Source organism: Acinonyx jubatus, chromosome A1, assembly GCF_027475565.1.
Source record: "Acinonyx jubatus isolate Ajub_Pintada_27869175 chromosome A1, VMU_Ajub_asm_v1.0, whole genome shotgun sequence".
In the NCBI taxonomy this organism is placed as follows: Eukaryota; Metazoa; Chordata; class Mammalia; order Carnivora; family Felidae; genus Acinonyx; species Acinonyx jubatus.
In genome coordinates this window covers 94,036,260-94,059,549 of record NC_069380.1, presented here as the reverse complement: position 1 = coordinate 94,059,549, position 23,290 = coordinate 94,036,260, and the positions used below count along the sequence as shown (strand labels likewise).

The 23,290-nt window shown below is 42.9% G+C and overlaps 1 protein-coding gene across 4 annotated transcripts in view; it reads left to right on the top strand.

Moving 5' to 3' along the window:
• SEMA6A (semaphorin 6A) overlaps window positions 1-23,290 on the top strand; it is a 134,677-nt gene that overhangs the window by 101,331 nt on the left and 10,056 nt on the right. For 2 of the 4 annotated variants that reach the window (XM_027076855.2, XM_053219975.1), the window contains exons 14-19: window positions 147-287; window positions 373-453; window positions 3,085-3,143; window positions 5,370-5,390; window positions 5,528-5,578; window positions 11,251-11,415. In XM_027076855.2, the coding sequence (XP_026932656.1) occupies window positions 147-287; window positions 373-453; window positions 3,085-3,143; window positions 5,370-5,390; window positions 5,528-5,578; window positions 11,251-11,415 (518 nt within the window). The remainder of the gene's footprint in view (window positions 1-146; window positions 288-372; window positions 454-3,084; window positions 3,144-5,369; window positions 5,391-5,527; window positions 5,579-11,250; window positions 11,416-23,290) is intronic. The other 2 variants (XM_027076856.2, XM_027076857.2) reach the window with 2 other exon arrangements.

Genomic DNA, 23,290 nt, shown 5'->3' with positions numbered 1-23,290 from the left:
GACACACCACACAGGGCCAGGGAGGGGGGCATCTTTAGGATCTGTTTCACCTTCAGTGAGATCAGATTAAGGGATCACCTTGTGGGCCGGGAGGCGGGGTGGCCAGAAAAAGAGAACTGACTCATGATCCTGCCTTATAAAATCAGGTGCAGCTACGATGGGGTAGAGGACAAGAGGATTATGGGCATGCAACTAGACAAAGCCAGCAGCTCTCTGTACGTTGCATTCTCCACCTGTGTGATAAAGCTTCCCCTGGGCCGCTGTGAACGACACGGGAAATGTAAAAAGTATGTATTTTGCCTCCCCGACCATGAGAGGGCACGGTGCTTAGAGGGGAGTCCGGGGTAGCTCATGGTCATCTTTTTCCTGCAGAACCTGTATCGCCTCCAGAGACCCATACTGCGGGTGGGTAAAGGAAGGAGGTTCCTGTGCCCATCTGTCACCCAGCAGCAGGTAAGGAACCGGAGGTGCGGAAAAGCGTAAAGTGGCCGCCAGCCGCGGTGCGTTCTAGATGTACGATTGACTGCGCTCTCGCACGCCGCTGCCATTCAGCCTTCTGTGCACAGACCTCATCAGTGGGGCTGCTGGCGGTCCTCCTGCCTCTCCCCATCTCATGCAACCCCCGCCATCACATGTGGCAGATTTCCGATTGATTAATCACCCATCCTCAGACTGATTAAAAACACAGAGAAACGAAACACTGTGGGCTTCTAAGTATTCCCTGGAGAGCGGGACAAGAGGATGCACGCCTTGATCACTGCAGCATAAGAGCAGCAGAGAAAAGGAGCAGGAGGGTACCAATTAGATTAGTGCTGCGGTTTGCCCAGCCACAGCAAAAGTGACTCCTCTAATTGACCGTGCAGGGCCGAGAAGAGCTCACGGAGCATTTGTTAAGCGACGCATTTGTACTGCAAGTATGGCATATGCATCCAATAACCCATTCTCTTGCACTGAGGAACAGCTGACCCTATCACTCGTTAAGGAGCCAATCAATTCTTGGCAGCTCTCCAACAGATCAGCTAGATCGGGCCAGCCTATCGCACCTGTGATTTGGGTGCTTAAAATTGTTACCCTGACTTTAAGGGCTTGAATGGCATTAGTTAAAAGGTTTCTTTTCGTTATTTTAGTGGATGTGAAATCCAGTGCACGTCTTTTGACAAGTTATGGCAACTCAAGGAAGGTGCCATACGGCAGGACAGTTCTGTCTTAGCCATTCCGTCACGTTCCCCAGGTCTTCATGGCACTCTGGACCTCTTCTCCTATCTCAGAATAGCTAGACAGACAGGAGGGCACATCGGATGACTGCCACAGGCAAAATTTGAGGGAAAGTATTCCCACAAGCAGAGCCAATGATAATTGTGAAGTCTGACTTGGAAATCTGACTAATGTGAAGGGTCAACTCACTATGTATCACTATATCAGCTCCACAAGTAGCAATATTGACATACTAGAGCTTTGTATCTTTTCATGGGGACCCTCGAAATGAAGGAGAAAAGATCTCAAAGCACAGGAGGGGAAGCTAACAAATGACCTCTCTCCTTTCTACATTCAAGGTGTGACCAAAGGTAGTAAGACTGACTTTTAAAAATCATTTTTAAGTCGGGGCGCCTAGGTGGCTCAGTCGTTGGTCGTCCGACTTCGGCTCAGGTCATGATTTCATGGTTCGTGGGTTTGAGCCCTGTGTCGGGTTCTATGCTGACAGCTTGGAGCCTGGAGCCTGCTTCAGACTCTGGGGTCTCCCTCTTTCTCTGCCCCTCCCCTGCTCACTCTCTGTCTCTCTTTCTCTTTCTCTCAAAAATAAATAAATATTAAAATATATATGTATTTTTTAACCTGGGTGGCTTAGTCAGTTAAGCCTCTGACTCTTGATTTCAGCTGAGATTACGATCTCACGGTTCATGAGATCGAGCCCCCAGGTCGGGCTCCAGGACGGGCATGTAGCCTACTTGGGATTCTCTCTCTACCTCTCTCTCTCTGCCTCTCCCCTGCTCACGTGTGCGCGCTCTCTCTCTCTCTCTCTCTCTCTCTCAAAACAAACTTTTAAAAATATCACTTTTAAGTCAATACGTGAATGCCAAAATTGTTCCCTTAAGGATTTACATATATATTTCATTGCTTAAAACATGGTGGAACTCTCCTTGAAGAGTGGTCTTCAGGGACTGATGAATACTGGCTTTTACTACCACTGAAAATCCTTATCCTTTGAATATGAATTTGATTTTTAACATAGAAAAAAAAAACACTGGAAAACAAACATGGTGTATTATTAGATCAAGGTGTGACTTTCAAGCTACTTTTCCTATATGGTCCATAAAATAAACTCTAAAGGCAGCTGCAAAACAGAGTTTCAATTACGTCGTGAGAGGCGGTACAGAGTTCTCCCCCAAAAGGACAGTTCTCCCATGGATGATTCCAGTGTGCTTGTTTTAAAAATCAAAATATATATATTAAGATTGGTCTTGTTATAAAGCTCGTTCAGCCCGACGGTGACCAAGGAGACTTGAAAGAAAAGTCAGCATGAGGGTAATACTCCAGAGTCACAGGGCCACCGAGTCTCAGGTGGTCTCAGCCAAATGTACCACCATGTCCCATCCCCTCAAGGGAGCTCCGTACCCACCAGCCAGTTGTTCCTTTGAACACTTTCTCATATAGGTTATTTCTGGGCAAGAAAATAAAGGTCTAGGAAGGCAGTGCTGGGGTCAAACAAAAAGTACAGAGCAAAAGACCTTTTCTTTTTTTTAATTTAGAGACTTCTGTATCACTTATAAAGAGTTATGTTGACATTTAAACTTTTTAAACGCTTAAGAGATGCTCAATCTGTAAAAGAAGGATATAAATAATCTGCAAACTAATTAACTCCCTGAATAATATCGGAATTAACTGCTCAAACCACGGAGAGTCACAGAAGACTCATTTCTGTAAACTTCGGAGACAAATTTTCAAGCTGTTATCTACTTCTTGTTTCTGCACCTGCTGCTCAAGTTATCAAACTGTGTTGGTTTCTTTAGTGAAACTTCAGACTCATTCTGGAGTAACAACTCATGATGTTGAATTTGTTTCTTTCTCTCTTTTTTTTTTTTTAAGACTGACTTTTGAACAGGACATAGAACGTGGCAACACAGATGGCCTGGGAGACTGTCACAGTAAGTAAAGCTTTTTATCCACGCACATCTTGGTGCAAAGACCCTTTTATCGGACGGCCTAGAAACGTCACCCCACATGTGGCCCTAGTGCGGCTGGCACAAAAATATGCATAAGTAACAGAAATCATCTTCTACACATCAAATCAAGGAAACAGCGTGTTATGAAGCCAGTGTTGTCGATGTCGTTGCTACAAATGCTGGCGCCTATTCCACGGTTACAGTGCTGTGGAACAAATTCACTCTAGAGGATAGTGATTATATCAGAGCAGTAAGTTAGATCAACATTTCCATTAAAAAAACTAGTTTCAAAAAACGTGTTTTTACCCCGTAATTTTTAACTAAATAATAAAAAGATTGATTGCTATACTCTAGCTTTTTAATTGAATGGGAGTGTTTTGTTCTTCTTGAACTTATCGACTAACAAAAGTAATTATTTTTCTAATGAGATTTATGTCTATTACCATTTGCAGTAAAGAAAATTTTCAGAAAGAACCCACTCAAGTAAAGGGTGACTCAAAATAACCTTTTTATAGGAATTAACCTTTTATGCTTAGCCCCAAGTTCATTTCCAAAATTATTAAATGGTAACATTTTAGTTGGAACTTACTATAAAAGGTCCTGGTCAAATGTCTGCCCAGTTGTCCTGCGATCTTATTAGTATGGGTATTCTCCTGAAAATGTTTATTCATGCTAATTTAGAGAAGAATGCCATTCTCTTAGAAAATACTTAGTTTGCAGTGTTTTAAATCTTTGAGCCATAAGTACTGAAATTTCTGACTCTAAGGTACCATTCAACTTTCTACCGTATCTTTTTTTGGAGATCAACTATAACCAAAGAGGGCTATGGGCATCCTCATCTCCAAATTTTTTGCTGTATTTATTTTGTTTCCAAATATTCAATATTGGCAAAAGCTTCTAAAGTCTTCAAACACAGAATCTATTGAGTTCAGAAATCAACACGGGAGACAGTGGCATCACCAAAAGATCTGTGTTACTTGTGTGCAGTGAGACAGTTTGAGGTTTGATCCGTGGCTCTCAATCACATTGGTGCCTCATGGCTCCATTTTCAGGGAAACAAGTTTCAGTTTGTGCATGTGTCTATGTGAGCGAACTTAAATTAGCTGACTTCAGTGAATAATTTGCTTCATATTTTTAGGATCTGGTGGTATGGGCATCTGTAGAAAATAGGAGAGTCAACGGGAACTGAATAACTAAACACGTGAGAAATGTGAAAATGGTTGTTAACTGTCTCTATCACGTGTCCACAACACCAGTAGGGCTCACACCGCATGTGTGTGTTCGGGCCAAGGAACCTACAGAAGCCTCTGTATCTAACACGGGGGAGATCCTCAGGCCCCAAGCCAGCGATTTACTCTTCAATCTCAGTGTTCAAGCCTCCGTGTTTTCGTGTGCTTCCTAACCTTGAACTCTATTACCGGTGCAACATTTAGGGTGCCGGCTTAGGGCAGGAGGTACACTTGACCTTCTGCTGCCTTTCCTAGTGGCTTCTCTGCTCTTTGTGCTCCTGCTGGAGTATGACCTGCTTCTATGAGACACATCTATTCACACAGAGGCACGCAGAGGGTTCAGATAACTGGTGCACGGTGACTCTTGAACAGGATTGTAAAGGGAAATGGGGGAATCATGAAGAGTTGGTGTCAGAGTCTGGGTAGCAAGCAAGCTAAATGAGCCAGCGATAAGACCCAGACACATGCACATGTGTGCGTTGCCTATACGTGTATATGAGTATTTTTATTTTTGTTTTTAATTTCCCAATGAAAACCTATGATGAATTCAGAACATTGTGATACTGGACAGTTCCTTACAGCATGGTCGAGAGGATGAAATGAGAGAGAATATAAAGAAAACTGTTTTGCAAGTGTGGTCCGAGTGTCACTTATTTCGCCCACATACACACCCCACTGTACAGAGTAAGGCACATAGAATGGCAGTTCCCAATGTTTCTACAAACTCTTGCCTTTTCTTTGAGTCTTGAAAACAAAGGCAGTGACTGAGGAAACTCACTCGGAAAAGAGAGAGGAGGGTATGAAATCGGACCCAGTACGAAGCATCTTGTATTACAAGCAGAAATTAAAAAGCATTTACTTAGTAGTGGGGATCATATGTTAGCATAATTCTGTATAAGCTCATTCCTACTTACGATGTAAGTCACACTAAGCACAGTGTTACACATTAAGTAACCTTCTCCTCCCTTTTGTCTTCCAGATTCCTTCGTGGCCCTGAATGGTAAGGAAGATATTACTCATGATTTAATATCGATGGAAATCTATGTGGGAAATCCTCTTCCACTAATCCTCTTGAGTATTTTCAAACCTTAGGTTTCTTTTTTAATTAATTTTTTATCCTCATTATTTTTTTTATAGACATTTCAACTCCTCTTCCAGATCATGAAATGTCTTACAACACAGTATATGGTCAGTTTATAGATTTTTTTTTTTTTTTTTGTAATTTTAAGCCACTCATCCTGTGGTAGTTTATAGTTTTCATCCCTAAACATCACGGACCAGATTCTTTGTTACTTCAGGGCCCCAATTCACTAAAATTATTTCTTAATTTCACAGTGCTTCAAAAATCACTCTATGAGAGACAACTGACGTCTGAGACTGGTTCCTACATTTTTAATCCACATAACGTGAAATTTGCCAACCTTAGGGAATTCGGTGAATATGTTTAATGAGTTCTTGAGGGAGAAGTAATTGCTTTTGGACACAAATTTATCCAAGATAAAAGAACAGTACTTGTAACTAATAGGCTGTAGCTCTTGACTGGTAAGAATACCATTCCCTAAAATGCTGACTTTCAGGGCAGTAACCTCTGCAGGGGAAAAAAAATCTAGACATCATGCAGACACCAGCCCTTACTAGGCAAACCTTTCCAATATCACATGGAAATTAGCCATCGAAATTCAAGTTCACAAAGAGTATGACTATTTAGACATATTTTCAGTGACAGTTCTTCAGAATGTATATAGGGAGGAGTGGTGTGGGGGGAATGATGTGCAAACAGGATTCCTCCCGTTGTTTCCACTCTGAAATACACACTGTATTAAACAAGGCCATGAAGTCCATAAATAAAACATTCTGAGTTCTTTAGAAGACAACTTTAGAAGTGCACCACTACCATTCTCAGAGTTCTCCCTAATGTTTGCGAGGATAAACCATTCGTGTGTTTTTTAATGTTTATTTATTTTGAGAAAAAAAGACCGAGCGTGAGTGGAGGAGAGAGAGGCAGAGAGAGGGAGAGAGAATCCCCAGCAGGTTCTGTTGTGTCAGCGCAGAGCCCCATGTGGGGCTCAATCTAACGAACCTCAAGATCATGACCCGAGCTGAAAGCAAAAGTTGGAGGCCTAACCGACTAAGCCACCCAGGCACCGCCGTGTGCTTTTGAAATATAATATGAAAAACACGTGTGATGGTAGATTTAATAAGCTTTGCATTATAATGAGGACCTAAGAGTTTCACAGATGCACATTTTATAGTTTTTGTGTTAAAAATCTGTAACAATTACAGTTCTAGGATGGTGTTTGTAGAGGTAACAAAGGAAGGGGGAAACAGGGAAAGAAAAGAGAGCAAGGCAGGTTTAGAATCTGAAGAAATAGTTCAAAATAGTTCAAAATAAACAAACGTGTTGAATAGCGCTACATCCACTCTTCCTCTCTGTGTCTAACTGGCGTAAATAAAAAGCCTCTTTGAAAGTACTAAAGACCGTGTGGTCCTAAATGAGCTAGCTGTGCAGTTATGGAAAACAATGCCTGGTTTCTCCTTCCTGTTCTCCTGGTGGAGGGAGGCAGTGGGGAGCAGACGAGTCCACAGAATTCATCTACCTTTAGCCTTCTCTCATCTGTGACTCAAGCCAGTATACTGAAGACCAGCGACGAAGAAAAATTTCTCAGGAGGCAGATGTCATCTAGCTTAGCTCGCCCGTCAACAAGAGAACCCACTTAGCATCTACTCTCCTCCAATATCATACTCTGCAATCACTTCCTGTAATTGAATAATCTTCATCAGATATTGAGAAATCCAGGTCTTAAGTCTAATTGAACCAGCAACCTCCCTAGCATTCATCAACTGGACAAAGACCAATTTTAACTCCCAGGTAATTTCTCATATAAGAAAGAATAATCAAACCATGGGATGCTTTTTGTGAACAAAAATCACTCTCCAATCTATGCTTCTCTCTTATTTCCTTTACAAAAGGAAAGGAACTTACTAATTCCTCCATATTAACACATGAGGCCTGTTCATCCTCAGCTCTTGATCAGTGATTTCTGTGATGAAACTAAAGAAGAGCTGGACTTTTCCTTAATGATCCGGTCCGTTTTAGGCTAATTCCATCCAGTGTTAAGTGGTTAGATGATTAACCGCCAAAATGAGAACTCATCCAGACAGTACTTACGAAAGAAAACACAGAGACTTTCTTTTCACAAACTATTGTAAGAAATGCTTACTTTGCCGTTAGAAAACCTAGAATAGATTTAATTCACTCAGCAAATACGTGTTGAGTGCCTTCTGTGGTGCCAGGCACTCGACTAGACACTGTATTTCTCCCATCAAAGGAGGGACCAATGGGGCGCCTGGGTGGCTCAGTCAGTTAAGCGTCCAACTTTGGCTCAGGTCACGATCTTGTGGTTCGCTAATTCGAGCCCCGTGTCGGGCTCTGTGCTGACAGCTCAGAGCCTGGAGCCTGCTTCAGATTCTGTGTCTCCCTCTCTCTCTCTCTGCCCCTTGCCCGCTCACACTGTCACTGTCTCTCTCACTCCCTCTCTCTCAAAAATAAACATTAAAAAAAATTGTTTTTTAAAAAGGAAGGACCAAATTACTATTTTTATCTGCATGGATATAGACTAGGAAGCCAACCACAAAGTCCAAAATACACCCACTGTTTCCAGCTGTGTCCTTTGCATGTCCCCATAAAATGTTCAGGGGCTGAGTGCAGGTTCATAAAGAGAGCCACAAAACTCGAACTGCCTAACCCAGAAAAAGGAATCATTACAATAAACCACGCAAACTCTCCGCTTGGCAAAAGTTCTGTGCAACACCAGTTACATATGTGAGAACCCCCTTTTTAGTGAATTGGACCCTGACTATTTTCCTTCTTTCTCCCTTTCTTGTATTGATTTAATGTCTCTTGTTTTGTGTCTAATTGGCTACAGTCATTGTTAATAAGTATAGTAGTTTGAAGGGTCTCTAACCTCTGGAATCACAAAGACTTGTAGATATAGAGAAACAATATGATGCATATTAAAGTTAACTTCTAAAATCTATCTATTTCATTATATATTATAAGAATAATATATCAGGGGCACCTGGCTGGCACAGTCAGTAGAGCGTGCAACTCTGGATCCTCAGGGTCGTGAGTTTGAGCCCAACACTGGGTGGAGAGCTTACTTCAAAAAAAAAAAAAAAAAAGAAGAAGAAGATGTCATAAGGTCCACTGATTAAAATATGACCTTTCACAGTGGATTAACAAGACAAAATTATAGGTTCCAAACCTACTGACTTGTAATACCGTATCTACAAATGACTGCCTATTTTTGTAGCATGATTTTGGTTGCAGAGTCTCTTAATGGATGCACAAAAAATTATATAGCCTATAGCGTCAGACGTTAAAAAGGAAGATAAGTGATTTCCTTTTAACGTGTTTAAGTTTAGAGAAGTAGCAATACTAATACACCTCTTTGATTTCAAACTAAGGACTGCTGTTTAATGATGCTTTTACAAGGCAGTCCTAAAACTTTTGAGAATTTCTTTGACTCTGATTCACCAGTGGCACGTGTTACCTGTCCTCACGCATAAGTTCCAAAGAATACAAACCTCATGCTGCTCGACGTTTTTTTTTTTTTTAATTTTGAGTACATTGGATGCATGGTTTCTCTAGATTTACATATAGAAAATGGGGATGTGGTGGGTATTAGACTAACGCTTCAGCCATAGGAAGGAGCTGATTTCTCACATTTGTGCAAAGCATTTTCCTACCTAACTACCATCTGGTCCACATTAATTTCCTCTCATAGCCATAGCTTTCCATTACCAATGAGTTTTCCATGTATTTGCAGCATATGGTCCAGGAAATCTTTCAACGGAGAATGTGTCCCTTAGGCATATATTTCCCCTAGATTACCGTATTAAGAAATGTTCTCCCTAAACCATACTTAGGGCATTACCATAAAATTGCCCCTTGAACGCAGTTAAATTGAAAGCACTCAAAATGCATATCAATTCAGGTAAAAGAAATTCTTGCTACTTGGAGAAAAGGGTTTGTTTGGTTTTTTTTTCCTTCCCGCCTTTCTAACTCCCTACAAAGCAATGTCTCATTGTTTGCTTATGCTGGGTGCTGAATGCTCTCTTAGGCTGGCCATATATTTTGTTAGAGCGGTGCAGAATTCAAGAGTAGAAAACGGAGGCTACATTTTAGACCTCAGTATAAGCGAAAAAGAAATAAAAGAAATTCTGTATTTCCAAGTCCAGGTTAATTTCCCTACCTCTCTGTTCTCTTATCAGCACTGAGATGAGAAGCAAAACCCAGAAATGTAAAAAAATAAAAATTAAAAAAATAAAGTCTAGGTGCAGGCATTCCTGAGTTTGAAATGAACATGTTCTTAACAGTTGGATATAAACCAGACTTTGTGCAACAAAGCTGATGTCTGAGGCTGTGCAGAAGCCAAACAAACTCTACATAGAAAGCGGTTTCTTAAATGTTACTCAAGTTCTGTGGTGGCATTTAAGGGTGGTGCTTCCAGAGAAATCAATATAGCTTAGGTGAGCCACCTAGCTTCCCTGCTTCTTCCCTGCCATCTTTCGAACAAAATGTTGCCTGTCGCGTGCCGTATTAAATTCTTCTGGGAATCCAACTTCCCATGCTAACGGTAAAACAGAAGAATGCAGAGTATTGCTCATTCTAATCTTTCTTTCTGGTCACCAGTATTTTATTGAACACATACGTGGTGATCGCAGCCCAAGGCTGGAACCACTTGTGAATCCACCCTACCTTCTACCAGAGGCACCGGTTACAAATTCGCAGTAGTTGCCTTGATACCTTTTTAAACATTGTTCGAGAGGCTGCTATAGGTAAGACAGTTTCATAGACTCTACTCAGAAATCACAGAGAGGTGAAGTTTTCTTTCTCCGAGAGAGAACAGGTAGTGGGGCTTCTTGAAATCATCGTGACAGTTCATACCAGAGCACCTGGTGCCACTTGTATTTAGCCTTGTGGCATGATGGGAGGAAAGCAGAGGAATGTGTTCACAGGAAAAATCCAGAGTGTCGGCCCTAACTCCCAACCTGGCCATTCTTTTTCTGATGTTTTCCTGTGGTAGGCTACTCTGGATCCCCAAAAGCTCTCCCTTTCTAATCTGAATCACGTCAGTCAGTGTGGTCTCAAGAACAACCTTTACGAGGTAGGAGTCATGAGACCGTGAAACTGGCTTTGCTGGAATGACACACAAAAGGCACAGCCAGAGCAACAAGGGGCGGCTGACGCTGCCATCCCAGGGAACCCGTGGTGGAGGCAGGCGGGCACTTCTCTCAGAAATAGGAAGTTTATGAGGCCAAGTCGAAGCTGAAAACCAGACACACCCTCCGTGAGAAAGACTCAGGACAGCGGCACTGTTTGTAACACTACCATGCACCTGCCCCGCCAGTCACACATGGTGACCCCCCCAGAGCAGACCTGTCCCGCCTTGACCAGTGCTGAGGGAAGACCGAAGCCGGACACTAGGACTTCTTGAGCGTGTTCTGTGTGTCGGACACTGCTGGGTGCTTTCACCACCACGTCGCTTCTATCCTCCCAACGCGGGGAGGGAAGCAACATGCCCACTTGGCGCACAAGGAAAACGAAGGCCCGGAGAGATTGAGGGAGTCTCCCAGGCTCACCCAGAGAGCAGCCCAGATAGGATCTGGCCCTTCATCCTCTAACAGCCAGGGCGGGGAGTCTCCTGCTGAACCCCAACCCCTCAAGCCTGTTCTTTCTCAGGCCGTCTCCTTTCAGGCTTACCGCCAGCTTGGGTGTCCCGCTCTTGGCCTCTGTGCCGAGGGAATGTGGGGGTCTCCGCTGATGCTCTCCCTAACTGTATTTATGATGAAAACAGGGCACTCCAGTTCCCTCTTGCCCAGCACCACCACGTCGGATGCAGCGGCTCAAGAGGGGTATGAGTCTAGGGCGGGAAAGCTGGACTGGAAGGACCTGCTGCACTCACCCGACAGCACAGACTCTTTGGGGGCGGTGTCTTCCCGTAATCACCAAGACCAGAAGGGTAAGGCCTTGGAAATGCCTCTTCCTCGGTGGGGAGAGGGAGGGAAAAGTGAGGAGGGCTGTGTAACTGCTTCCAGCTGAGCCACAGCAGCATCTCAGGCACCCCCAGCACACGATGCTCCCAAGCTTCCTCAAAAAACACCTCTCTGCACCAGGCTCGATCCTAAATTATACCCCCAGCGAGGAGAAACCACACAAAACAAATAACACATCCTTCTGAGCTTCCTCCATCCCAAAGGGGAGCAGCTTGGCCCAGTGCAGATCCTCCCCCCACCCCGGCTCCTCTGAGCTCAGGCCTCAACGCTGGGTCCTCTTCTCCCATTCCCTAACCGGATGGAATGCAGGGCCGGCCCCAGCGTGTGCGTGTCATCAAAGTAAAGGCCCGTTTTAATGGGTGAGTGGAGAAATAGCAGGGCAGAGCCTTTTCTGGCTGGTGGCATCTCTCACTCGCACGTGGTGCTGAATTTGAATAGAGCCGCGGTCCTGCAATGTACTGTAATTGCCCTTTGAGGACAACAGCTAAGACAAAAATATGTTATTTAATCAAGCAGAATTGCTATGCATTTAAAATGGAAAGGAAGCTGCACTCAATGAAAGGGACTCTACTGTGAACTGTCCTAAATTCTCCCCTGCTTTCTTTGCTCAACTAGAGACAGGAAATGTCCTCTTCTTTTCTCGCCAGTGGCTGCTTCTGGTAACACATCCTACTTTAGCTGCAGCTGCAACCAAAGAGGCCTTTACTTGTCCAAAAAACAGTCTTGTAAATCAGAGACTGAAAAGCCCAGTTATGTTGCGAGCTGTTTCCCCTCATTCAGAATTGTTCACTTCTATATGTTTTCAAGGGTTTCATCCAAGCAAGGGTTTGAGTCTCGAGGACGGACCAGCCATGATGACCCTTTGGAAGACCGTCTGTCATGTCCTCCCTCAGGGTTTTCTCTATACGTATTTCCATCTTGACTTTTAGATGATGTTTCCCAGGCAGATTCACATGCTCAATTTTCACCCTCTTTTTTGCAACTCACGTCGTGAGAGTGCCATACGCTCTGCTGCTCTACGTGCTAAAAAGTGAAGATTGTGGCCCTTTTAATTTGTGCTCAAGCACGTTCCCATAATCACTTTGATTATTCTTCTATAACTTTTCATATTCCCTGCCCCAAATCTTAAAAACAGCAGCTTCTGTCTCAGCAGCCTCTTGAAGTTGGAGGCATCCCTCCCTTTACCATTCCCTAGAAAGCGCCAGGCTCCTCAGTGGTGGCACAGAACTATCACATCAGGCCACGAGCCCTAGCATGTGCCATTATTTGTTATGTGTGGCTCCAGATCGCAGATGTGGGAGTCTTGGCCGAGTTCTCAAGAAGAGACGGCTCTGTAAAATTGCTTCGTGTTTGCCCACTGCCAACTTTCTGAAAAACCAAACGGCCTTTCCGGTAAAGCATTAAATATGTCAGCCAAATATCTAGCTGTTGGTTACAATCATTTCCTCTTCACTTCACTGAGACGGGTGGCATGAATCTTCTCCAATCGTTAACTCCCCCAAGGGATGGAGGTTATCAAAGAGTACAATTAACACTTTGACAGATCATTTTAAAATTCGGCATTGTTCATTCTCTTGGGTCTTATTATGAATATTGACAAAGCTGGAAGCAGTCTACAAATTGTCAGACAATGGTGGCAGAGGTGATTGCATGGGTGTTTAACATGATCACTGTTCTTGTGCTATTAACTCCTTGCCTTGCCCTGTCAAATTCGAGTTTGGTTTTTGACAATTGATTATGTATTTGATGGGGCAATGACAACGGGTTGTTATGCAGAAAAAAAAATTTTTTTAATGTAGCTTAATGTTCCTTTTACCATGATTTTTATGATTTTAATTTCCATTTTGCTCTGAATTGTTTTTCTGTTTTAATGTGCACGATTTATTTCAAACTTCTGTTCTGTTTTGCCAAGCACTGTGTGGTTGGACTTGGTGATGGCGTTCCTCTGTTGGAAAAGTCCAGTTTCTTTTCTGACTCATTATGACGTCCCTTAGCTTGGCCCAATCTGTGATCTCCTCGCTTCTTCTCATTCCCTGATGTGGGTGCCTTAATGATGTCACATCCGTGTGTGCAGCATCTCCTGGGATGCGAGGGTTTCCTGGGTTTTGCGAGGGCCTCTGGCAGGTGCTCTTTTCACTGGGTCAATCGTCTCATGGGAATGTGACATTTGTGTGCCCCAGCTTTAGGAGCTAAATATACTCTGGAATTGTTTCTAAAATATCACACATTTCCCCGCTAAGCAGAAAATGTGTCCCGCTCACCAGCTAGCTAAGGAGTCAAGTGTCCCATGCCTTTTTTATTCTGGCTGAATAAAGGCCAGTGAGCAAAGGAGCCCACAGCTCTGCTCTGCAGACATGGTGAACACCACTGGGCTGGTCCCGCTCTGCCCCACCTCATCCTCCAAAAGATGCTGCATTTCCAGAGTATGTTTGCTTGCTGTTTTCTTTCTTTTCCTCGCTGTGTCTTTTGTCCTGATTTAATCCTGTGTGTCCCTCACATTCTGTCAAAGCACCAATCCTCACCTTGCAATCTAACCCCCTTCTGCTACCATTGTTCTCAGCCTCCCCCTTTCAAAATAATAGACCCAAGCCCTCTCTCTGCCCTTCTGTGGAATGTTCCAAGGCTCTTTCCTTCTACACTGTAAGTAGCATTCTGAGGCTGTATGTACACATACAGGCATACTAACAAAGCGTGAGAAGAGACCTGTGAGGCTCGGAGAAGCATTATCACAGAAAATGAAGTAATTTTCTCTCTCAGTAACTGGCCTTGCCCTTCATTACCCTACTGGCCTTGTCTAATGTCTCTTGTCCTTACTGCTTTTCTTTAAAATTGCCTGATATCTTTCAAGCCCTAGATTCATTAGTAAAAACACAGCCAACTGCACTGTTTTATCTCTGGGTCCCTAGATGTCTGGAGCCGCTAGAGCCAGCCCTTTAATCACCAAGTTGATAAATTGGATGCAGCCCTGGCTACTTCTTTCTTGGTTTTGCCACATTTAAAAATATATATTATTTATTCATCTTATAACCATTGAGGTGGTAATGAGTAGTTACAAAGGGGCTCTAATTACATATGAATAAGAAAGAAAATCCACTTTATTTTTAGATCTGGCTTGTCTCCCCCCACCTCCCTTTCCACAGCAAAAGAAATAAGAGCTTTCTTTTTTAGGTTAGGCAATACTGAAAATTAATAGCCACTCTTGTGCCTCTTGTTTCTGACCAATAGTAATAATACTATAAAACCTTATTTCCAAGAAGACTGGAAGATACGTGAGGGAATTAGCCATGTACCGATCTGCCAAGAAAGCTGTGTAGCGTCAATATAATATGTAAATGCTGACCACTGGTGTTAGGTCCCAAGAATAAATCAGAACAGAAGGAAATCCCCTACTTCAGACTTGCGAGAGTTCTCATGAGCTGTCAGAAAACAGATAAAATGGTCAATCTATACAGAGATGTTCCCATCTGAGTGGAAATGCCAGCACTGTCGTATGCTTATATATTTCGGTATACCTTTAAAGTGAGATGTCACCAATTACATTTAGTCAAGAGGATACACTCACTGCAGACAAGAAAAAGAGATAGAAACAGAATTTAAATTTGAGATCAAATGAATAATTTAAACCAAAACATACAGTAGATGCTGAGTATGTTTTAATCAACGTACAAGCTATCTGTGTGAGCAATTTTACTTGGGGAAATAATATTACAGTAAGATACATAAAGTATGATGAGGAGTATATTGCCCACCCTTCCTCACAATCCTGAATAGAATTTTTTTTTCTTTTAAAAAAAAATTTTTTAACATTTATTTTTGAGAGACAGAGAGAGAGAGAGCATGAGCAGGGGAGGGGGAGAGAGGGGGGGGGGGAGACACAGAATCCAAAGCAGGCTCCTGGTTCTGAGCTGTTTGTTAGCACAGAGCCCGACGCGAGGCGTCTAACTCACAAGACGGTGACCTGAGCTGAAGTCGGACGCCTAACCGACTGAGCCACCCGGGCGCCCCCCTGAATAGAATTTTCTAAAATCACAGAGTTTATCAACAATTCCTCCAACGCAGGGTCACCTACAGCAGTAGGGCCCCCCCCCCCAAGTAGGACATGCGGCACCTTACAAGAGATGATTTAGGTGCCTCTGGTGATCCTGGCATTGAGAGTACTGAATCCTGTGGAAGAAGGTCACATCACACCCTTTTTGTTTCTCTTTCAGTCTTCTGGGTTAGGTTGAGGAAGAAGTCTGTTTGAGGCTCTATCATTAACAACTCCCTTAACGTGCTACTCTCCTGCTTTGACAAGAAAAAAACAGGCTTTCAGCTAGGGGCTTCGCCAGGCAGCTGTAGCTAGCTGGAATTAACACTGTTTTGCTTTTAATTACTTTTTTATGGTTACTTCTATCTATGAAAAGTGACGTGCTTTTTTTTTCCCATTTGTGATAATGATATAAAGTTTCTATCTGAAATCTATTTTAAAGGTAATTTAAATAAAATACTAAGTAAACACGAATGCAGGAAGTGTAGGGATATAAAAATACTAAGCAAAGAGTATGGTCGGTGAGTCTCACTGGAATCACTGAAATTGTGGTACTGTAGTTGCCTGACTAAGCTTTGGGTAACTCTGGCCCAGGGCAATTATAGGAGCCTGGTGAGGATTAAACTCGCTTCTGCCTTTGGAAGGACAAGATGTAGAACCACCACGTTGCCGATGGCTGGGCTCTGAGTGCTGCAATGATAACGATCCGGTGCTCTTCCAACTACTGAGCTCTCTGAGTGGGGATGAGAAGTTTGGCCAAGTAGTTGTTTAGAGCAAAATGGATTTAGACTAAAAGGAAATCACTCATTCTAGCCTTGTTAAGCGTCTGGTGAGACTTTGGACCAGCAGTGAGCGCCCGAGTGATGCTTGCAGTGAGTTATTCCCCAAGTTGTGGCCTAGGGAGAGCTGAGCTTCGGCATTTCTGCTGCCAGTCTCCTTTTTTGAATTGGAAAGGACCCGTGCGTGATACAGTGTGTTCCCCTGACCTGGCAATAACCTACTCTTGACCCTTTTTTCCCTGTGCTCTCATTCAAACTCTACCTATTCTGACTCTCAACCCCTCAGAGGTAGGCCTTCCTCATTAACAAGTTGAGAAATCCAGTTTGGGGTGAGTATTGTAGATACCAGAGCCTGGCCTTGAGTGCCCTTGCGTTTTAACAACCTCCAATGCTTCAAATCTAATGGATTGGGGAATTTCAAGGGCCCCAGTTCTCTCAATGGGGTAAGTTATTTCTTGGCTCCTATCAAGTCTTATGTAGGTGATCTTACATATGGGGAAAAGTATCACTGATGACAACAGTAAAGGAAGAAAAACAAGCTTCTCTTCTTTGCCTGACTCAACTTGGGCCAGATTTTCTCTGCCATTTCCTCAGTAACATTACCATAACAAAAATGTTTTCTGAGGCGTCTCAAGCAAAATTTATTACTGGCTCCATAGCACAGTGTTGGACGCCAGTAAGGAGTGAGAGGCTACACGAGAGATAGACACGGTTCCCATCCAAGAACCAGTGGACTGCCAGACAAAGCGTACACACACACACACACACACACACCAAAGTGCATCCAGAAAGCCTCTCCGATCACCACTGCCTGTGTGAGCAAGGCAAAAGTGTGCACGGCAGGCTTTAGAAGAAAATATCAGACAACTGAAGACAGCTTGGCTGATGTCAAGGAACTTAGCCCTTGATAAAGGTTTCTCAGCCCCTTTTCTTTAGCCCTTCCCTTCAACCTGCCACTTGACGGGAAGGGGGCAGGGGATGGGGGGGCGGGGAGTGAGGTTATGTTTGGTACAGGATTCATATTCTAAGGTTTGAGGAAATGCTGCCCAAGTCAGGCTTTTTTGAACAGCTTGAGCTTTATTTCAAAAAGACCTAGCCTGTGGTAATTTGCATAGCTTTTATTAGTAAAACCTATAGTACCACAGTCATTTTTAAATGTGACGGGAGGGCAGTCTCTGAGAATTCAGAGAAAAGGGCTCAGTCTGATGGGGAAGCCTACGAGCGAGCAGGCAGGGGCATGAGGGTCCAGCTCCCATCCCACACTCCATGACTGACTGCACTGGTGGGAATGGGCATGCTCACAGCCCAGGGACACGACACGGACAGGGAACTGCCCACCATCGTTCCAACAACCATTCTGAATTCAAGTTCACTTACGTCTGTTTTTGAATGTTACAGGAAAGCTAGCCTTCAAAGTTCATAACACGTTTCTGAGTTGCTATTGCTGCTGATGATGAAAAAACAAGATACAATTCTTGAAATTCAGTCCATTAGTATTTCAATTTGTAAATGGCACTACACCCACCCCATAAAGGTTTAGTACCATTTTTATTACTCTCTGTTAAACTATTGTAGTCTCCAAGGTGGAGATGGGTCTAAAGAATGTTTGTGGGACATTATTTAGCGGTGACTGAGTAGGATTACTAGATAAAATACAGAATTCCTAGTTCAATTTCAGATAAGCCAATGATTTTTACTGTAATTATGTCCCATGGATTGCATGAGACATTCTTATACTAAAACGTTATTGTTTAGCTGAAGTTGAAATTTAACCAGATATTCTGTATACTACCTGGCTATCCTATTCAAAGAGACCGCTGATGATTTGACTTCAGTGAATATATATCTAATCTCTAGATTACAACTATCCTCTAACTCTTAGAAAACCTAGAATAACCTTTATAAGAGAAATTAAAATTTTCATTCTGTGAAAAATATTATTAGATATAATTTCAGAGAATTATCAGCAGAAGTTACATACATGTTTGAAATGTGATAGATTTAAAATTAAAAGATTATCACTGGAAAACAGGCTTTCAAATGCTACTTTTAACTGAGAAAGGCTCAGAAAACAAACTGTTCCTAAACAGGGGCATAGTTAAAACTATTATTTTATTATTATTATTATTATTATTATTATTATTTATATGCTTCTCTGTATTTAAAAAAATTTTTTTAAGTTTATTTATTTTTGATAGAGTACAAGTGGGGGAGGGGCAGAGAGAGAGGGAGACACAGAATCCAAAGCAGGTTCCAGGCTCCGAGCTGTCAGCACAGAGCCCCATGCAGGGCTCGAACTCATGAACTGTGAGATCATGACCTGAACTGAAGTCAGATGCTTAACCAACTAAGCCACCCAAGAGCCCCAAAACTATTGATTCTTTCTAATTCTATTGAACCTCAGGTTTTTATCAACTATAACAGTTGATGTTAACCATATGTATTTTTTCTAATTATATGGCTGCTTTTGTTTTCCATCTCCATGGCATTAGAGGAAATTAACTGGAATTCAGAAAGCACCAGAAAATATGTTTAATAATGGTGACAACAGCTCCAGTCTCAAAGAAAGGCAAACCAAAAACCTTAATTTCTTTCTTCATACGTTCAACAGACATTCAGCTAATGGTGCTATCTATAAAATGAGTGTTACATTGGATACTGATCTGAATTCGACCTATGTCCTCAACTCAAGGAGATTATAGTTTTTCAGGGGGGCACATGCAGGTGACCTCCTGGCTAGCCAGTGGGGCAAAAGTGAAGTCTGAGAGTAAGAGAGGTAAAGGAAAGAGGGGCCAGTAGAGTTCTGAGAGTGGATTAAGAGAGACGTAACTCAGATCCAAGTTCGGGGCTAGAGAAAGGCCTTGTAAAGTACTAAAGGATAAAAGGGAGAAGAAGGACATTTCAAGCTCAGTAAGTGACATGACCAGGACATGAAGTTAGGCAAGTAGAGAGTGTAATGAATGATAAAGAGACAAGTGATGTGCTGTGACCAAAGTGAGAGAGTCTACAGAGTCCAGAATGGGACCTGACATTGAAATGGTGGTCTGGAGCCTTAAAAGTCATGCTAAGGGGGTTGGGCTCTAGCTACAGGCAACGTTGGGGGAGGAAGATGGATGAGTGGGGAAAAGGGATGAAAGGAGGGTGGGAGGGAAGGAAAGGTAGAGATCAAGAGGACGACAGACAAATAATAGAGGGATCACTCAACAGTATTAGGTTATTAGTTACACATACACAGTAAGTTTGGGAATTGGAATTTTGCATTCGTTTTGGATCTAACATGTCTATTTCTACACATCGTTGGCATTTACCTCATAGATGTTCCTTGCCAAGCAAAGAGCTCTATCCTAGGTAAAGCCCCCAGCAAGCTGAACTCCAAATCTGGGCTTCTCTCCCTCTTTCATGAAAAACTTGGTTGCACATGGCACAGAGTTTTCACCCAGATCAGACTTTGAAACTGTGGGGGGGAGAGGGGGGGACCTGAGAGAGAATGATAATTCAGGAGCCACCATTTATTTTCACTATATTTAATACTTCTCCATCACCTACCAGAAAAGGAATCAATTTGTAGTCTCTGGCTTTCCTTTGAATAACTGAGGAAAGCAGTATAGTAAGAGGGTCAGGCACTGGGCTTCCCCACAGGTGATGTGGAAGTTTCCATGTAGCATGTTCTGGGGAGGAGGGCAAGGACTGGGAAGCCCGTGTGGAAGGCTCGAATTGTACTTGCAGCAGTGTAGGCAGGGACGGAGATTTGATCTAATTAATTCTGTATCCTCCTGACAACTTGCTGAATTTATCTAAGGTCTTGATGAGATTATTGTGGAAAGGGTAGAAGAAGAAAAAAAAAGTTAAATGTCAGCCATGTAGAAAGGTGTTTCATCTCCCTGCCTGCCTGAATCTGCACGCCAATATTTGAATTCTCCTTTTCTAGAGATCCCAACTGAAACTTTTTTTTTTTTAACCTAACATCCATTGTCTCAAAAAAATGAAGGGCTTAAATTATGATTCAGGAGACTTGAATTTTTTCTTCTAAAATCAGCAACTTAAACCTCAGGGCATTCAAAAAACCAATTCACGCCCTAGAGGTGCTTCTTACCTTTAATCTGTAGCCACTTTTCAAGCCACATCACCCTTGACACGAATTCATTTTACCCCCACCCTTTCCCCTCAATCTTTTTCCATTCTCTCCTATCTTTTGCACAAAAACACGCACAATGGCAAAGTTTTCTGACAGCTTAATGGAACTTTCAAGGACTGCAGGGACTAAGTTAGGCATGATCTTATTAACTGAACATCTGGAGTCGTTAAAAATTTGCTCTTTAACTGGTTCAACTGCATGGTGTTCATCTAAAATTTGTTTTGTCCTAACAATAAAATGGTAAAGAGTCCATCTGTATTTTGGATCACGTATAATAATGGAAACATAATATTAGCTTTATCTCAAAACTTACTGATAGCCTCATGTCCCAGAGTTTAAAAGTAAACAGACCCACCCACCCCCAAAAAAAATGCTTGTTCCAAGTTTCACTTTGCAAACCTCACTGCTCCATAGACAAAGTGGTCCAGTAAGGGCAAAAGAGTGGAAAGTGGGAAATTTCCTGAAGACAGCTTCTCTTTCTTGACATTGGACATGAGAACGGCCCACAAAGCTGCAAGCATTGCTCAGAATGCATAACTCACGTCCTTACCATAAAGAGAAAGAGGCCGGAAAAGCTGTATTTGCGCACTGGGCCCAGGGAGACACAGGCGGTGCGAGGGACAGGTCAAGAGGCCTGCAAAGCATTTGGGCTGCGTTGCCGGCCTGCATGGAGCCACACAAGCTGCAGCACATGTAAGTCTCCCAGCACCTTGAATGACAGAAAGGCCCTCCAGTACACTAGTGAAAATTAGGTGGGCTATCCTCAAACATACCGAGTGCACAGTAGACGGGATCTTAATCGGTGTCAGAAAGCTAATTACGGGCAGTGCGGAGGTTTGTCATCTTTAATTAATGTTTCTTAAGCTCTTGTAAGCCTACGGCCTGGGAACCGTCTTTGTGAACAGATTCATTTTTAATGGGATAATAGGAATTCCCCACTCCACTTATTTGTTAAACTTCATAATTTTTAAAAGGATGCATTCTTTTTAAATATGTTTCTGCAATTACATTTCTTCACCGAAGGCAGAGGCAGTCATGAACTGTATAGAAATAATGGAAGTTTGGTATAGTCACCATTGACAGTGCTTTATTAGGAGGGAAAATAGTGTCAAGAAATTTATAGGGCAGCAATCTGCATTATGCCTAACCTTTTGGACATATTAAAGCTTATCGCTTCCAGTCCTGCAGGCTCTTGTTATTCATAAATAATAGATAACACTGGACACAATCATCTGACATTTGTTAAGGCAATAAATATACCCTAAGTGCTGATGGGTCTTACACTGCATGATTTAAAAAGCACACAGCAGAAATTTAATGTAACTTAAAATGTCTTATATAATTCTATGGATTTGCAGATTCAGTTCAACTCAGCAGATCTGTAGGCACTAAGCTCTGCTGAGTACACTGTTGTGCTAGGCATTTTTAATATTATAAAGCAGGACCTTGGTTTGGGGAATGAGCTCCAGTCCCTCCTTCAATCCAGAAATATAAGAGAATTTTCCTGAGCTGCTTATTCTCGCCTGATCATGCAAAAGTAGGAGGAAAGACGCCCTGAACCACCACTATCTAAGGTTGCTTGGTGGCGATGCATTGTTTGAGCGGAGTCGGTGCAAGGTGACCTGACCTAAGACTACAGGCCTCCAACGGAGGTGAGCTCCCCAGAGGACCTGCCTCCTCTGGCCCTGGGACTCAGTTCTGACTGGGCCTACCCAATCTAGGACATATCTGGGCTCTGTAGTACCAACCACTACCTGATGGCCTCTGTGACAGAGATGGGGAGCCTCAGAAATTCCCCTCTGTGTCTTCATGCTGGGGCAGATAAAGAGACCACAGGCATTTTTCCAAAAGCTCTCTGCTCTAGCAAATTGGGCTGGTTCTCTTACAGCAGCGCTGCTGTGTTTTCGGCCATATGTCAAGCTTCTGTCAGGTACCAAGGGAAAGTGTGAGGGATTTGTTTGTCTAACAAAATCACGTCAATTTCGTATTCTTTGTCAGAATACGGTAACCGCAGTAAAGAACGGTCATACCCAAGACCCACGAAAGCCTCATACTTTGACCACGGAGCACCGCATTTATTTATTTATTTTAGAAATCATGTTGAAAGTCTGGCAATGCATTGCCTCAGTAGTCCATGAGGCTGGACTTTAAAACTAAACGTTCGTTTTCTGGCATACCATTCGTGTCACGCAGGGCAGTGTTGCTCAAGTTTTAGTGAAAATAAGAATCATCTGGAGGCCTTGTTAAAACACAAATTTCTGAGCCCCAACGCCAGAGGTTCTGATTCAGAAAGTCTGGGTAGGACCCGGGGATTTGTATGTTTAACAAGTTCCAGGTGATGCTGGTATCGAGCAGCACTGATTTGGGACACTTTCCAAGTTGTTATGTGTTATCCTACTTAAGGTCCTTCTCTAATATTTTGTTTTATATTTTTATTTTTAATTTTTTAACGTGTATGTTATGTTTGAAAGAGAGAGACAAAGCATGAGTGAGGGAGGGGCAGAGAGGGAGACAGAATTGGAAGCAGGCTCCAGGCTCTGAGCTGTCAGCACAGAGCCCGATGTGGGGCTCGAACCCACGAACTGAGAGATCATGACCTGAGCCGAAGTCGGACGCCTAACCGACTGAGCCACCCAGGCGTCCTGTTTTTTTTTTTTTAATCTTGACTTTTCTACTCTTGGCTGACACAATCAAACCCTACCAAAGTGTCATATTAAAACAGTCTACCTTGGACCCTGTACAAGGCAGGTAACCTGTCCGAAATTCTAGAAACACTTCCATTACAGTACATTGACCATTAACAAATGTCCTGCACAATGCCAAGTGCTTTACATGCGTTCATTCGTTTAATCTATTAAATCCTTCCAATGACACCCATCTGCTAGCCAACACCACTAATG